Here is an 18,465-nt window from a genome sequence, read left to right as displayed (position 1 = left end):
GAGTCACGGTAGACAAAATTCAGTGGTAGACATGTGACAGAACGCACATCAGGACTGAATGGCCAATGATCCCGATGTGGAGACCCGCTCTGTCACTTACACACATTCAGAAGTCCGACGGCGATTCTTCATCGTCGACGTAGTCGTAGGTGGGGCGACGGCCTTGGCCGACACCCCGACTAGACGCACAATCCGTCCACTTCTGTCGATGATCTAGTCTCCATGGTTGGTCTTGCTGGTTGGTCTCGCTGGATGGTCCCGCCGGTTGGTCTGTCGACTGACCATATCAGTCAGGTTTTTATACACAGGGCCATTACGTCACATTGTGCAAGATCACTGGCCCATGCACATGTACATACGTAAGATTCGCCGACGTAGGGAGGTGTTAATTGACATGTATTGATAGCGTTTGAGAATTAAGGGTCCTGCCCGGAGGGGGGTTTATGATAAGAGGGGATACACCGAATGTTTGCTGAATACATTACATAGACAAAGGGGATAGAATTTCGGTGCAATTTGGACTTATATTGAAACAAATAGATTGTTTGAATAAATGAAGTTTTAAGGAAACTTATTGAAATGATTTAGTCTATGACAACACCCCTGAACGTCGTGGAGCTTTTGTCCTCAAAAGCACCTTTTGAAAATAATGACAATATTGGATGTACAAGTATACGGTAAACTGCATGAAACGTTGACGCGTTGACAATATCTGGTAGAGGCATTGATCATAAGTCACATAATCGTAATGGCATTAGATAAGATATACAGGAACGTCAAAGTAATATATGAATCGAATTGTCAACATTAGTCAGGCGAAACATAACAATAACAATACCGGACGGTTATACACAAAATACAGGTCAGCGGAGATTCCAGCCGTTAACAAAAACACAGGTGAGCGGCTATCCAGCTCGTACAAATAAAACATTGGACGTTTCCACCGAGCGGCAAAATCCTGCTCACGGTCGACCATACAATCGGAATACCAGACTGATAAGTACACGTATGACTTACAGGAACAAAAACAGAATGTGCGTAATGCGTCGTCGTTTGCATTTGAATGTAATATTTTCATGACAACAGTAAGATCTTTGAAATTGGGAGTCTTATATTGGTGAGCCTAGACTCGACAAGGCTAGCAGATGTAGATGTGATCTGCACTAAAAGTAGAATTGGCATGAGAAAAAAAATAAACCTAACCAACTTCAAAAGTCTAAACCGAAAGTTGATGAAAAATTAATTCAAGTGAAATTGGCTCGTAGATATTTCAGCGAATTGTATATTGTGTGCCAGTTACCATAGAAAGTATTATGCACATGGATACTAAATTTTCGCCGGTATCATAACTAAGCACAAAAACACGTTGGCAAAACGAAGAAGTAGGATGTAGACGGGATAAACAGTCTCCATCAAATAAGCTTGGAGGGACATAGCTTATTATACTTCAACGACTGCTTTTACCACATAAAAAGATTTAGACGTTTTCACGAAGAATAATTACAGTATTGCATAGCTCGTTATAAGCTATTGTCTATAGTAATAGTTATAGAGGTACAAATTGATAGAAAAATCCTTGAAACCGGGAGTCTGATTTGAGTGGGACGACTCGGGACCCGCAGATAGCGTTGATCTGCATTAAATGTGTAAATGCAAGAATATGTATAGTAGAGTAAGTGCCTAACCGACTTCAAAAACTTCACCTAATAGAGATGCACGTCTCATAACATCAGGTACAGATTGCAATACGTACTCAGTGGATGAAAAATATGACATATATAAACACATGTAAAACAATGGTTGGATAAGATTGACATACCTGAGATGTACAAGAACGTCCGAGAGAAATGTATACACAGTAAAACTTTGAGATAGTTCGAACAAACGTCCACATGTATTGTCACATACACAGAGTAGGGAGTAGTAGTTGCTGACTTGATCTTGACGCATGACGTTGACGGTTGTTGTACTGACAAATGGACTTTGCTGGGTCTTGTTGTTTTCGATGATTTAGTGGAAGTGCTGAGGTTTGCCGGCTATGAGCTGCTGTTTCGCTGATGACCGTCGGGTCGGCTGTCTGTCTAAGGTCTTCGTTCTTCCGCCAACATGGCGCCCGACGTTGACCCTGCTCTTGTCAACCACCATTTCTAAACCACCAGTTGCTTTGCTGCGAGTTAGGGTAGGGGAATCGTGCGTGAGTCACAGCAAACTCACGCTACCCGGATATTTCTCCACCATCTGTCCAAGAGCGATCGTCGTGGTCGCTCTCGGGTGGTAGTTTAGGATGGTGGACAAGAGTCACGGTAGACAAAATTCAGTGGTAGACATGTGACAGAACGCACATCAGGACTGAATGGCCAATGATCCCGATGTGGAGACCCGCTCTGTCACTTACACACATTCAGAAGTCCGACGGCGATTCTTCATCGTCGACGTAGTCGTAGGTGGGGCGACGGCCTTGGCCGACACCCCGACTAGACGCACAATCCGTCCACTTCTGTCGATGATCTAGTCTCCATGGTTGGTCTTGCTGGTTGGTCTCGCTGGATGGTCCCGCCGGTTGGTCTGTCGACTGACCATATCAGTCAGGTTTTTATACACAGGGCCATTACGTCACATTGTGCAAGATCACTGGCCCATGCACATGTACATACGTAAGATTCGCCGACGTAGGGAGGTGTTAATTGACATGTATTGATAGCGTTTGAGAATTAAGGGTCCTGCCCGGAGGGGGGTTTATGATAAGAGGGGATACACCGAATGTTTGCTGAATACATTACATAGACAAAGGGGATAGAATTTCGGTTCACTTTGGACTTATATTGAAACAAATAGACTGTTTGAATAAATGAAGTTTTAAGGAAACCTATTGAAATGATTTAGTCTATGACAACACCCCTGAGCGTCGTGGAGCTTTTGTCCTCAAAAGCGCTTTTTAAGAATAGTGACAATATTGGATATAAAAGTATACAGTGAATTGGATGAAACGTTGACGCGTTGACAATATCTGGTAGAGGCATTGATCATAAGTCACATAATCGTAATGGCATTAGATAAGATATACAGGAACGTCAAAGTAATATATGAATCGAATTGTCAACATTAGTCAGGCGAAACATAACAATAACAATACCGGACGGTTATACACAAAATACAGGTCAGCGGAGATTCCAGCCGTTAACAAAAACACAGGTGAGCGGCTATCCAGCTCGTACAAATAAAACATTGGACGTTTCCACCGAGCGGCAAAATCCTGCTCACGGTCGACCATACAATCGGAATACCAGACTGATAAGTACACGTATGACTTACAGGAACAAAAACAGAATGTGCGTAATGCGTCGTCGTTTGCATTTGAATGTAATATTTTCATGACAACAGTAAGATCTTTGAAATTGGGAGTCTTATATTGGTGAGCCTAGACTCGACAAGGCTAGCAGATGTAGATGTGATCTGCACTAAAAGTAGAATTGGCATGAGAAAAAAAATAAACCTAACCAACTTCAAAAGTCTAAACCGAAAGTTGATGAAAAATTAATTCAAGTGAAATTGGCTCGTAGATATTTCAGCGAATTGTATATTGTGTGCCAGTTACCATAGAAAGTATTATGCACATGGATACTAAATTTTCGCCGGTATCATAACTAAGCACAAAAACACGTTGGCAAAACGAAGAAGTAGGATGTAGACGGGATAAACAGTCTCCATCAAATAAGCTTGGAGGGACATAGCTTATTATACTTCAACGACTGCTTTTACCACATAAAAAGATTTAGACGTTTTCACGAAGAATAATTACAGTATTGCATAGCTCGTTATAAGCTATTGTCTATAGTAATAGTTATAGAGGTACAAATTGATAGAAAAATCCTTGAAACCGGGAGTCTGATTTGAGTGGGACGACTCGGGACCCGCAGATAGCGTTGATCTGCATTAAATGTGTAAATGCAAGAATATGTATAGTAGAGTAAGTGCCTAACCGACTTCAAAAACTTCACCTAATAGAGATGCACGTCTCATAACATCAGGTACAGATTGCAATACGTACTCAGTGGATGAAAAATATGACATATATAAACACATGTAAAACAATGGTTGGATAAGATTGACATACCTGAGATGTACAAGAACGTCCGAGAGAAATGTATACACAGTAAAACTTTGAGATAGTTCGAACAAACGTCCACATGTATTGTCACATACACAGAGTAGGGAGTAGTAGTTGCTGACTTGATCTTGACGCATGACGTTGACGGTTGTTGTACTGACAAATGGACTTTGCTGGGTCTTGTTGTTTTCGATGATTTAGTGGAAGTGCTGAGGTTTGCCGGCTATGAGCTGCTGTTTCGCTGATGACCGTCGGGTCGGCTGTCTGTCTAAGGTCTTCGTTCTTCCGCCAACATGGCGCCCGACGTTGACCCTGCTCTTGTCAACCACCATTTCTAAACCACCAGTTGCTTTGCTGCGAGTTAGGGTAGGGGAATCGTGCGTGAGTCACAGCAAACTCACGCTACCCGGATTCTCCACCATCTGTCCAAGAGCGATCGTCGTGGTCGCTCTCGGGTGGTAGTTTAGGATGGTGGACAAGAGTCACGGTAGACAAAATTCAGTGGTAGACATGTGACAGAACGCACATCAGGACTGGATGGCCAATGATCCCGATGTGGAGACCCGCTCTGTCACTTACACACATTCAGAAGTCCGACGGCGATTCTTCATCGTCGACGTAGTCGTAGGTGGGGCGACGGCCTTGGCCGACACCCCGACTAGACGCACAATCCGTCCACTTCTGTCGATGATCTAGTCTCCATGGTTGGTCTTGCTGGTTGGTCTCGCTGGATGGTCCCGCCGGTTGGTCTGTCGACTGACCATATCAGTCAGGTTTTTATACACAGGGCCATTACGTCACATTGTGCAAGATCACTGGCCCATGCACATGTACATACGTAAGATTCGCCGACGTAGGGAGGTGTTAATTGACATGTATTGATAGCGTTTGAGAATTAAGGGTCCTGCCCGGAGGGGGGTTTATGATAAGAGGGGATACACCGAATGTTTGCTGAATACATTACATAGACAAAGGGGATAGAATTTCGGTGCAATTTGGACTTATATTGAAACAAATAGATTGTTTGAATAAATGAAGTTTTAAGGAAACTTATTGAAATGATTTAGTCTATGACACTTATATACATGTACACAAGTATACGGTTTATATGTGTAACAAAGTACACCGATTACCGATATAACGAAAAATACGGTTTACTTATATAACGAAATATACGGTTTACTTATGTAACGAAAAACACAGTTTACTTACACCACGAAGTATACGGTACACTTACTAAACGAAACTTACCGTCTGTATAGACCATCAATGGGCATTATGCGCGAAGCCCAATTTGTTGTCTCCGCCGTGATCTTGCTTGAATATTGCTAAAAGGGTGTAAAACCAAATTCACTCATTCACACCAGAATGTTTTAATATGTAGACATGTGAAGGTCCGGGTTAGAACGGCCCTTCAGTAACTCATGCTTGTCGTAACGGGATCGGGTGTCCAAGCTCGTTGAATGAGTTGACCTATGTCATGGATTCACAATGAACAGATCGAAGCTGATGCTGTTGACCACTTGATTGTCTGGTCCAGACTCGATTATCTACAGACCACCGCCATTTAAGTCGAATATTGCTGAGGGCAGCGTAAAAATAATCTCACTCACTTTATAATCGATATCCATGGGCGTTGTTTTGTATATTATTTATATATTTTTTAATAAGCGCTTCATTGGTGCGCTTTAACATAGGGAAAATTGACAAGATTTTACGAATGTCGTACGACATTATGACAGATGTATATTTCGAATAAAGTGAACTCTTCCATTCATAAGCAACATGCCAAGGGTCATGTCATAGTCCGTGGCGGCAGTATCTTCTAATGTTTGCCACGTAAAGTTATGCAAACACATTGAAATTGTTATCATCTTTACGTGATTATACTGTTATGTCCATCATCCACACTCATGATATTATATATACATTTATCTCAGAGTCGAATGTCCGGCTGTATCCAGTACACGTGCTCCCACACATTCGCGTTATACAACCAGTTGGCCATTTTGACTTGTTCGCACTGAGCATACCTTGATAACACCCGTATAACAAAATGACTCGAACAATAAATTATACGTGTCTGCTGAGACAAATGTCTAACCTCACAATTAAAACTTCATGACCTGTTCAAACAGAAAATAAATGGTTACATTTGTGAAACAGATAAACATGGACAGCAGCTAGGGATCCTTTCAAGAAACAAGCTTTACTGAGGTTAACCTTAACTCCCATTTTTTGACACTGCACTAAGGTTACCTTAGTGACTTACGATCACCTTAATGCTTTGTGAAAGCAGGCCAAGGTCACATCACTCTGTGGCTGACCAATGAACTGTTTAATATCTCAAGTCATAGTAGCGCAGTAGCAAAAAGGTTAAAGCGATTAAACGTTTTCGCGCACAAAACCCAGGTTCAATTCTCCACGTGGGTACAATGTGTGAAGCCCATTTCTGGTGGAAGGCATCTGGTCTCTGGTGTCTGGTACCTAGTGATGTTGCTGAAATATTACTTAAACGGCTTAAATACTCGTAAACACTCGCCCCGGCCTACAATGAGTGAGTGAGTTTAGATTTACGCCGCACGCAGCAATATTCCAGCTAAATGACATCGGTCTGTAAATAATCGAGTCTGGACGAGACAATCCAGGGATCAACATCATGAGCATCGAGCTTGGCCATTGGGAACGGATGAAATGTTTCAATCGAGTCCGCAAGCCTGACCACCCGATCCCCTGTTATCATATGACAAGCATGGTTTGCTGAACATACATTTTCACCCGGAACTTCATGAGTCCGGCCTATAAGGAATGACAGGTTCCTTATTCCGTGTGGATGACTTTTGAGTTAGTGAGTATGATTTTACGCTGTTTTCAGTAATATTCCAGCAAGATAATGGTGGGTGACACCAATATGGGCTTCACACATTTTGCCCATGAGGGGAATCGAACCCGGACCTTCAGTGTGACGAGCCAACGCTTTTCCACCAGACGACCCCACGCCCCTTGATGAATTGTGTGATTTCCGAGCTTTAGCGAGTGTCTTACAACATTCACGAGTGACAGACAGTGGTTTATGGTAAGCTGTATGTTTATCTTAGAGTGATATCAATGCGATAAACCCATCCCATGAGCCATGCATTTACCAAGATCAGATAAATACACAAGTGGTGCCCTCAAACCTACAATACACTCAAATAAGGCCACTTTGAAAGTACGAAAGTACCAGGCATCGGTACAACATGTACTGGCTAAAAACATTTTGCCTCATTGGGCCTAAACGTCTGAATGAGTATCTTTTTATGCATGGGTATTTCTAAACAAGTCATCGTTAGCAAAATAAATAAATAAATAAATAAATACATAAATAAATAAATAAATAAATAAATAAATAAATAAATAAATAAATAAATAAATAAATAAATAAATAAATAAATAAATAAATAAATAAAACATACAACCACCCAAAACAAAAACCTCCTTCAGATGTTCTGCGTCCCAAACTTGCATTATGGGATTGATATCTGGTCTGGGGCTGCTTTCACGAAACAACTTTTACTAAGATTAACCTTAAGTCCTATTCTTTTGCACCAAGGCTACCTCAGTGACTTATGATCACCTTAGAGCTGTGCGAAAGTAGACTCCTGGTGGACCTGACAGAGCTGATATCTCCTTTGACGTAACAGGATACCCGACAGCATGTGCACGATGAGGCCTAGCAGTGTTGCCCGTGAAGGATGGTCCAGTGTTCAGGGGATGGTCATCGAAATGTGGTACAACAACCCTGTCTGTTACAGTTGCGTCCGGTGGTAGAATGAGTGAATGAATGAGTTGAATTTACACCGCACTAAGCAGTGTCCCAGTTGTATTTAAATAATCGAATCTGGACCAAACAATCCAGTGATCAACAACATGAGCATCGATCTGAACAATTGGGAACCGATGACATGTGGGTCAATCAAGTCAGCGAGCCTGACCACACAATCCCATTAGTCGCCTCTTCGTAGAAGCATAGTCTCCCGGACGGTAGACGTCATGTTTCATGCCACGCCTCACACACACACACACACACACACACACACACGCACGCACGCACGCACGCGCACACACACACACATATATATATATACCACTTTGGTCTTCTCAAAAGTTTCTACTTAAAAATGTCGAAATATCTCACTTTTTACACTTGAAAAGTTAATGTCAAACTACGCAACACTTAAGAGCGTTTTACTGCGTTTTGTGAATAATTTCATTAAGAAAAACGACCCTAGTGCGTGTACACTACTCTGTTTACGCAGGGATGATTTACAATATCTCTATATATAGCCTCCCTGGTTTACGTAAACAATCTGTCTAGACGTTCCGTTATCTGTACATAGATGCGGGATCACTTGAATGACCCAGACTTGGCACGTATGGCCTCAGGATGTCTGATACACCGCCATACAAAAGTAGATGGTGTTTTTATTCCAATACGGTGCATGTGCACTGTCGGCAGCACCGAGTATTGTGGAACAAATTTTTTACGAAATAGATATGTGCACATCATGTGTTTATCTCAAAAGTAACAAAGTGCATTACTGACAATTTTTTTCCACATAATTTATCTCACAGAGCGGGAATGGGGTAGGCTAGTGGTTAACTGTTAACCCTTCACACTGACGAGCCGGGTTCGGATCCCCACATACGTACTGTGGATGAAGCCCATTTCTGCGCGACGTAAAGCCATTATCGCTCACTGCTGACAAACTGCAGGCGCCCCTGAGCAGCTTTATGTACTTACAATGGTTGATTGAAGTTTGGTTGGTTATATATATGCGTTTGTTCATATGCATATCTCCTTTGTTTATGTAGAGACCATATAATATTATATGGTCTCTGGTTTATGACCTTTCATGCAATAAAGTTTTGGCTGAAACAATCACCTAAACTGAAGGTTGTAAGTATAGACGGCTTTCTAAAGCATTTCTCCTGTACATTGTATCTTTTGACAGGACAATTTGTAAACTATTTTGAATTAATGGCATAAAGAAGTTGTGACTGACGAAAAATATTAAGATTGCAACTGACAACGTAATGACGAACATGACAGAAACAATCGGAGCATCGTTGAGATATATAGAGGATACTAAACGACCTTCCGTGTAATACCATTTTTATCAAACGAGTTAATGATTGGGTATCAAACGAGCGAAAGCGAGTTTGATACTAAATCTTAAACAAGTTTAATGAAAAATGGTATTTCACGGAAGCGAGTTTAGCATTCTGTTTATTACTCGCCAACATAAATTGACAGTAACTGCGGTGAAATTGCCTACAGTGTGCGGACTCTCAGCTTTCAAATCAAGCAAGGTCTAGTAAAATTGCGACATCAACATTAGCATTGTGACGTCACAACTTTGAACCATTCTGACGTCATACGTCAAGCGGTATTACACTAGTGTAATATTCAAGTGAAAATATTACACTGCATTATCTTCCACGGGCAAGTAATAAAAGCATATCTCAAACTCAGAATGCATCACATCAGGGGAGGTAATGATAAATGCGGATATAGGTGGCGCTAGGTTCCTTCCGCAACGTCCACACGTGTTTTGGAAATGTATACACACACTGACATAGAGCGAAATACATAGAAGGGATTGTTAAAATGGTTAAATCGTCGCACCACCAGTCTGAGAATGACTTCAGAGTAAGTTGCGGTTGATAATTTTTGTAACTGAAATTTTTGACGAAAACATTAGGTCAGTTCATAACCTTCCATATTCATGTAATTTGTAAACACTGAGGAGGCAACACCCTCTGTAGAATGTTTAGGACATCGTGCAGTAGATTATATACAGGATACCAGTAGATACGGGCATCACACCCCAAATATAATATTCTGCCCAGGTGCTATCGGAAAGATAGGGCCAACCCTCCCTTAGATTTTATCTCCGAATTAACCTTAAGCATTAAAGAGGCAGAAGAAATCAGTGAAGCGCGAGCCAGACTCATCTGACAGTAATCATTATAGTAGTATCATTAGATTAACCAACATTTGATGCCAACTAACATGATTAATGATGAGTTTACCCTGAATTTCACAAACGCTGTCAGCATAATTAGTATGTAAATCAGTAAAGTTACGAATCACCTTGTTATATTGCTGTATATATGTTTGCATGTTTTTGTTAGGTAGTAAAAGTGGAAAATGATGCCTGATGCTTAGAATCTCAAGTTTACTGAGAATGTGAAATCCTAACTATACCATCTGTTATATTTGACTACTTTCTAAACGGCATCATGTATTCATTAATGTGCAATGTATTACAGTTGGCACATTGCCACATAACACAATGTGAACTGAAAAGGAACTGAAGTCAGCTGCTTATATGATGAATATATATGCCATTACATTTCACAATCAGTTTTGAAATATTCAATCAGTTCTCAATAAATTCTATTTAAACCAAGTAATGAAACATCCAAGGTATTGGTATGTTTTTTATCTTATTTGTCCATTATTTCTTTACTGGATGTTCAGGGATATTGTGTGTTCTTTTAGTTTCAGACATTTGCAGAACGAATGAATGAATGAATGAATGAATGTCTTTATTTCCTCCAGATAGGTCCGAAGATCCAGAAAACATGGTCATGCAATTATATAACTAGGTAACAGAGTATTCAACAAGCGTACATACACACACACACGCATATATATATACATATATGTACAAGCATAGGATATGGGAATATTTCTCCAAATATATACAGGTCACCAACCGTCAGGTCTTGGCTAGATTATTACCACAAGTGATTGAGGATATCTTTTAGTTTATACAAATATTTTGAGAACTCTATAATAGTAAAATGCCGTGTTGTTTCATCAATATCACTGTTATTGGCCCCTAGAAAGAATGCTAGCATGTCATTCTCTTCCATCATCTCTATTTTGACATACATTTCAACATCAAGATTATCTATTAGAGTTGAGAAGAATACATCCCTCTCTGAAAGCAAGCATCCACAGTTTAGGATAACATGGAGATAGTAATCATTAGCAAAAGTGTTACAGTTTTTACATTCTTTTGATATTTTGGTTCCGGATCCAATTCTTATTACATACTGCAGTTCAGGGATATTGTGTGTTCTTTTAGTTTCAGACATTTGCAGAACGAATTGCTGCTGTTAACATTGATGTCATTCACAAAATCAGACACCATGATGATGATGTTGAGGTGAGGTTTGTTTCTAGTGATGTGTCTAGTCAATTTTCTATATGGTTAGTATGATTGCTAACATCTTAACAAAACATCAAAGTTTTACTAATGTAAATGACGGAATGTGCAAAGGAAAGAAGCTGAGAAACGAGTCTTTATTTGTTTGTTATCTGTTTTCATTGATTCATGTTTAGAAGGATAAATTTAAAGGAATAAAATCTATTTGCAGGATCAGTCCACCTACTTTGGAGAGGCACTACTCAGTTGGAGTGACATGAACTGTACAGAACACTTCAGTAAGTCCTTGTGGATAGACAGTGTTAAATATACTGCTTGTATTACAGGTTCACTACCATAATGCAGATCTTCCAAAATGCAGATAAAGGTAGGGCTGGGACATGACGGGATATAGCATCTCGTTGTTGTAGAGTCTATGTACTATGTTACATATCCATGGTAAACTGACATAGCTCTCATTGGGTAGGCAGTCTACCCTTAACATGTGTTGGAAAACATTTCCTGAAATCCTTCAAATCAAACTATGACCTAATTTGTCGTTCTTTATAGTTACAAACACTGATTTTCTTCAATCAAGTGATATCAGTTCTACATTACTGTCTATTTTTTACCTGTAGTAGTAGTAGTAGTAGTAGTAGTAGTAGTAGTAGTAGTAGTAGTAGTAGTAGTAGTAGTAGTAGTAGTAGTAGTAGTAGTAGTAGGAGCAGCAGCAGCAGCAGTAGTAGTATCCAAACATTGACACGTCACCATTGCTAAGATGTCATTGGTATGTTGATTTCCAGTTCACTTGAGAGTATTTCTTTTGTTTGCAGATAATTTTCAGCAAGAGATATCTGAAAAAGTTCATACTTTCCCCCAGTTAGTACACAATGAGGTATGTATTCTATGCAGTGATGTATGCAATGGATATCTGGATTAGAACTGGTCTTCTGTTACCCATGCGTGTCGCAAGAAGTGACTAACAGGATAAGGTGGTCAAAGTCACTGACTTGGTTGACTCACATGTCATTGTATCCCAGTTGTGTAGATTGATGCTCATTTAGTTGATCACTGGATTGTTTGGTCCAGACTCGATTATTTACAGACTGTAGAGCTGAAATATTGCTGAGTGTGGCTTAAAGCTCACTGTTTTTTTTGTTAGAGATTCTACCCGTAAACTAGGTGTACAAAACATCAGAGGTAAAGGCGAATGTGACAGTGGTCAGTATATCATATATTTCATCCCCCTGATACTGATCCTGTCTGACATTCAAAGCTATGTGTTGAAGACACTGTTACTTCCTTTCAGGAATCCATTGTTGAAGCTCTGAAGAGGCATTTGCTGATTCCCAACACAATGGCATATGAGCCGTTACTTGAGTAAGATATCGGATTTGATTGTTTATTTGACAGTGCCTGAGATATCTGATCAAATTAATTGCAGTGATTTCTAAACATTTTGTGGGCATAAACATCACAAACACTGTGAAATATAGAATTAGCAGTTTTTCATCATTGTTTAATGCTGTGATACGTTTTACAGTTTTACAATTTGAAGCCATCCTCCATTTGTACCTGGTCACAAATATGTTGGTGTGGTGAATCTGTCATGATGGTTGGTTACTTCAGTTTGCCTGTACAACCATTATCCTGTCTCTGTTTACAGCTTGGTGGTGCAGCTGGCGCGAGATCTTCAGGCTGACTTCTACAAGCACTTCCACGACATGTTCTACATCCTGGTGCAGCTACTCAACTCTATCACCAAGGATGTGGATGTCCTGGAGAAACTGTTCACCTGCCTTGCCTACCTCTTCAAGTTCCTCTGGAGATACCTGGTCAAGGACATCGAGAAGGTTTATGGGTAAGTTGCTGATGGTAGCTTTAACTCAGTCTCTACTTGTGGGGAATTCCTGGCAGAACTCTGCATTTTCGAGGGGTTTGAGAATTGGGGTTTTGCCTATGGGAGGAAGGAAAAGCCATGGAGGAAGGGTTTAGGGTGGAAACAGAGTGCAACTGTGTTTGGGAAGTGAGAAGTGGAAAGAATGACAGTGGTAAGTGGGAAGGATAGCACTGTTGTTACTTTGAAGGATGGCTGTGATATCTTTAAAAACAGGAAAGGTGTCGAAAGTTTACTTTGATGATGCAGTAAGATCTATCAACGAGTACAACAGAAGCATAAGCAGAAGTGTCAAATCCAACAACCAGCTAATGCTGCTACTCCGTTGCCATGACAGAGTACTGTTCCAAAAAGACCTTAATGCTTGTTTTGAGGAGCATGGAGCTCTGCTCTCTGACACTGAACTTGAATGTGTTGGCATAAGAAGTGTTAACACTGTGTCTGAAGCCTTTCACTCCGCCTTGTTGCAAACATTGGACAAGCATGCTCCTATGAAAACAGCAAAAGTTGTGATTAGGTCCGAGTCACCATGGATGACCGATGATATCACTCATGCTAAACATGGACGCCGTCGTGCTGAGAGGACATGGCGGAAAAGCCGACTCGAAATACACAGACAGATATTCAAGATGTGTCGTAACAGGGTGACGTCATTGTTGAAACAAGCCAAACAACTGCATTTTCGACAGAAAGTTACAGAGAGCAAGGGTGATTCCAAACAACTGTTTTCCATTGTAAGCAGTCTTACTGACACCAAAGGTAACCTGACAACCAGCAGATCAGAACAATAGACCTTTGAACGTGCTGAAGCACTCTGTGATTTCTTCATTGAGAAAGTGAATAATATAGTTCTGGACATTGAATCACGATGCCCAGACAAAAATCCTCTGGAACACGACACAGGTTTAATGGGACAAAATCTGGTCAACTTCAATTCTGTGACTGAAGACGAGCTTAGTAAAGTTATCCAGGCAGCCGCACCCAAATCCTGTTCACTCGATCCCGTTCCAACTTGGCTCTTCAAATCAATCAGTCATTTCTGCAACTTGTATTCTAGTTAATTTGTGTTTAAAGTCTGGCTCAGTTCCTGATGATTTCAAAAAGGCCACTGTCACACCAGTCCTTAAGAAGGCGTCACTTGATCCTAATGATTTCAGAAACTTCCGCCCTGTGTCAAACCTATCCTTCGTTCAAAAATCCTAGAGAAGGTTATCCTATCTCAACTCTCTAAACACATCATTGAACATGACTTGTCTGAGGTCTACCAATCGGCGTACAAGAAGAGCCATTCCACAGAAACAGCGCTAATATGTGTACAAAATGATATTCTCCGATCGCTAGACAGACAGGAAGTCGTTCTACTTGTACTGCTTGATCTGTCGGCAGCATTTGACTCTATAAACCACAACATTCTTCTTTCTAGGCTCTATTTTCAATGTACATTTAACCTCTGGGATCCATTGTAAGAAAACACCTGCTATTGTTCCATGGATATGCTGATGATCAACAGCTCTACCTCTCCATAAAACCAGCCAGCCTCTCCATCGGTGTATCCAGACTGGAACGTTGTATCACAGAGATACAGGAATGGATGCTGTGTAACTCACTCAAGCTGAATGGTGACAAGACAGATTTCATTGTGATTGGGACTAAACAGCAGCTGTCCAAACTACCATCCATCAACTTAGAGGTCGACAAAGTCACGATAGAACATCTGCCCAAGTCAAGAACCTTGGTGTTATCTTCGACCATCTTATGTCCAGCAGGAAGCAATCTCTCAACATCGCCCGCTCAGCGAACTATCACCTCGCCAACATAGGAAGAATCCGTAAATACATTGACTCTGATACAACAAAAACTATCATCAACTCCTTTGTTACTTCCCGATTGGACTATTGCAATGCCCTGTTATCCGGTACTACTGTCATCTCCAATCTCCAGCGCATTCAGAACAAGGCCGCCAGAGTAATCTCCATCACCAAACCAACTGATCATATTACTCCAGTTATCAAACAGCTCCACTGGCTTCCGGTTCAGCAAAGGATTATCTTCAAGCAGCTCGTCCTCACGTACTCTGCACTCATTGTCCAGACCTCTCCCCACTATCTGAAGGATCTCCTCACCACATACCAGCCTCAGCGAACTCTTCGTTCATCCAACCAGTGTCTGCTTCACGTGCCATCCACAAGAACTAGGCTTGCCGAAAATGCATTCTCTGTGTTCGCTCCGAAACTATGGAATATCCTCCCAACCAACATAAAGTCTGCTGACTCCATCTCATCATTCAAACGACTCCTCAAGACCTACCTTTTCGGTTACTAACTCTTATATCTTCCTCCAACAACTTTATGATGCAGCTATTTCTCAGCGCCATTGAGCAGGCTATGCCTGGAAACTAGGCGCTTTATAAATTAATTATTATTATTATTATTATGACAGCAGCCTTGTTTCTTAAATGTGATGGAGTAAGAATATACTCTGTCCCTTAAAATAAAGAGGTTAACATCCATTAATTCCTTTTTAAGCAGGCTTTAAGTAATGTTTGAAGTGAGATTAAGGATGGGATGGTTGTAATGCACATCTTGCCAAATGTTTATTACAGTGTCAAGTCCAAAAGTATGTCATTTGAACATGAGACACCTATCTATTTTGCACTCTTAGTTTGAAGAATACTGTCTGAGGGCTGCAGTTAAAATTGTTTGTTCCCCATGACCAGGTATTCTTGTTAGACCTCTGTGATTTCATGTCATTGTATGTCGACTATGTGGATCATTGCTCATATATTGATCACTGGTATTTATGGCATGGACAGGGTTATTTTCCACACCAATTTCTTATTGCTGGAAAATTTCTGTGTGCAAAGTTCACCAACATAATAAACTATTTTAGAACTAGGTAAGCATAGATCGTAATAGATATCACATACTGCTAACTCTATGCTTCAAGTCTTATGTTGAAGTCACTATTTTTGGAAGTATTCAAGAGATGAGTTATCTCCCCTCCAGGATGTTTTCGGCCCTGCTTGCCTCCCACTACAAGGAATACATCAGGAAGTTTGCTGCTGAGAGTTTTGCTTTTCTTATGCGGAAGGTAACAGTGATTGCCTCCTGGCATGTCACTGAAGAGTGACGTGTCACCTTTTTTACTTCGCTGTGATGGTATATTATTCAGTGTAAACAATGATTATTAGCTGATTATTCCTTTATTAGATGGAAATGTGTTTCCAAAGTATTTTTAAACCAGAAATTTGGTCAGTTCTCATCATGAGTCATGGTCTGCAATATTGTTTGTAAATACAAATAAATGGTAAACATACGTTCAACAGTGAGATAGCTATTACCATTCAACAGCCTTAGACATTTCATTTTACTGTATGTTGATTGTAGATTAACTTTGTCACTTTTTGTTAGTCATAACAGGTAACATGCATCGGGGATAAGATGGTCAGGCTTGGCTGCTTGTTTCTGTATAGATGCTATGTATTTTATTTAAATATTCATGAATGCAAAACAGTATAGGCAGGGAAGGGAAGATATCATTCAAGGAAGGTGTGGATATTTACTGTGAAATATTTCAAATGTGCATTGTTCTGATTTGACTTGATTCTGTTCCAGGTGAAAGATCACAGTGGGTTCTTTGATTTCCTGTTTTCTACACTTGAGGAACATCCTGATGTGAGTTTTGTTGCTGTGGTTACGAAACATAACTCTTAAACATGTCACATATTCAAAACACTGTGTTCCTTCACACCTGTGTGAAGATCCAGCTCAGAGTTGATCTTCACTTACCCATGCTTGTCATAAGAGGCCACTGAGGAGGTCAGGTTATCAGACCCACTGCCTTGGGTAACATATGCCATCGGTTTCCTATTGCTATGATCACTGCTTATAATGTCACTTGCTGGATGATCTCGCCCTAACTAAGATTTTACAGACAATCATCATGTTGAAATATTGAGGAGTTGGACATAAAATGTGCCGCTATCACCCATGAAAGAATTTGACAGATTTGTTGTGACATCTGTCCATGACAGTTGTCAGGTTCCAGTGAATAAGAAATCAACTGAGTGCCTTGATTTCACTGAATCATGTCAATGACAGTACTTCATGCACATGGCATCCACACTGCAATATTTGTTTCAGTGTCAAGCTTTGATGCAGTTTACTCTAAGTTGATGCTCAAAGTAAGGGCCATTTAACTTCTGTGAGTTATAATTAGGAGATAAACATCATGTGTTGGCCAATTTCCGGGTGTTATTGAGTATTTTGAAGAAATTGGCCAAATTGGCCATGATGTTTATCAACATTGTAAACACAAAAGTAAACCAAAGGGTTTTACTGTCTGCACTCGTTTACATCGAGAAGTGAAGTGAAGTGTCATCAGCAGGCCGTTTCAGCTGGTTCCCATGATAAGGTCTGGAGTTGCTCATTTGTGACATCATTCTGACTTTACGTCACAATATGATTTGAATGACGTCACCACTGTTGATGACTCAACAAAACAATTGTTTGCGAGGTCAATGCGCAGTGAATAGTCTTTCAGTTTCTGGGAATCTAATACCATTTGATCATATTTTTCAACCAATCAGATTACAGAACACGGTGACTTTCGGTTTACAATTTAATATAAAGTCCTTTGACTAGCTGTCTGAAAATAGATTCTTATCTGTCCAAAACAGCCATAGGTTTTGAAAGGTGACTGATAACCACGGTATGAATCTCAATAAGTATTACAGTCTCCAGGCTAGAGTTTGTTTTAGTAAGAATGATGCCCATAGCATGTCAATATGTCTTTAGAAAGCTGAAGGTGTTGGCCAGCTGCTGTTTGAAATGATCAAAGGAGTGAAGAAACAGTTCCATAGCACAACAGAAAAGGTACGCGTCAGTTTATTCTGTTGTTATACACTTGTTATCGCAGGTATTGTCTTTATTATATGAATCTCCTAGTGCTGTAAACTGTTATTATTGTAGCTGAACCTAAGTTTTTATGCAAATGATACATCATTTATGATTTTCATGACCATTGTGATGTTATTATTGTATAATTCTAGTTAACAGATTCTTATCATGCCAAGCCAGGAGACAGAAAATCAATTTTTCTCTTTTCAGATTTTCCCAGTAATTTTGTCTAACCTGGGACCAATGGAGAAGTCTACCAAGTTACCATGGCAACTGGTGGAGAAGTCCATTGTCCAGATGATGAGGTCCTGTGCCGAACACACCAACAGAGAGCATATCGCCCCCTTGTGGATCATCCTACTG

The 18,465-nt window shown here is 40.4% G+C and overlaps 1 protein-coding gene across 1 annotated transcript in view; it reads left to right on the top strand.

The window, feature by feature from the left end:
* Positions 1-9,661: 9,661 nt before the first annotated feature.
* The window catches only part of LOC137286355 (small subunit processome component 20 homolog), a 94,614-nt gene continuing 85,810 nt past the window's right edge, over positions 9,662-18,465 (top strand). Inside the window, exons 1-10 of the mRNA XM_067818163.1 lie at positions 9,662-9,800; positions 11,248-11,328; positions 11,540-11,606; positions 12,141-12,202; positions 12,617-12,687; positions 12,974-13,168; positions 16,210-16,294; positions 16,819-16,878; positions 18,001-18,078; positions 18,313-18,465. Of these exons, the coding sequence (XP_067674264.1) occupies positions 9,759-9,800; positions 11,248-11,328; positions 11,540-11,606; positions 12,141-12,202; positions 12,617-12,687; positions 12,974-13,168; positions 16,210-16,294; positions 16,819-16,878; positions 18,001-18,078; positions 18,313-18,465 (894 nt within the window). The 5' untranslated portion in view covers positions 9,662-9,758. The remainder of the gene's footprint in view (positions 9,801-11,247; positions 11,329-11,539; positions 11,607-12,140; positions 12,203-12,616; positions 12,688-12,973; positions 13,169-16,209; positions 16,295-16,818; positions 16,879-18,000; positions 18,079-18,312) is intronic.

Source organism: Haliotis asinina, chromosome 6 (genome assembly GCF_037392515.1).
Source record: "Haliotis asinina isolate JCU_RB_2024 chromosome 6, JCU_Hal_asi_v2, whole genome shotgun sequence".
NCBI lineage: Eukaryota > Metazoa > Mollusca > Gastropoda > Lepetellida > Haliotidae > Haliotis > Haliotis asinina.
Note: the sequence above shows the minus strand (reverse complement) of the source record. Positions and strands in the feature narration are given on the sequence as shown.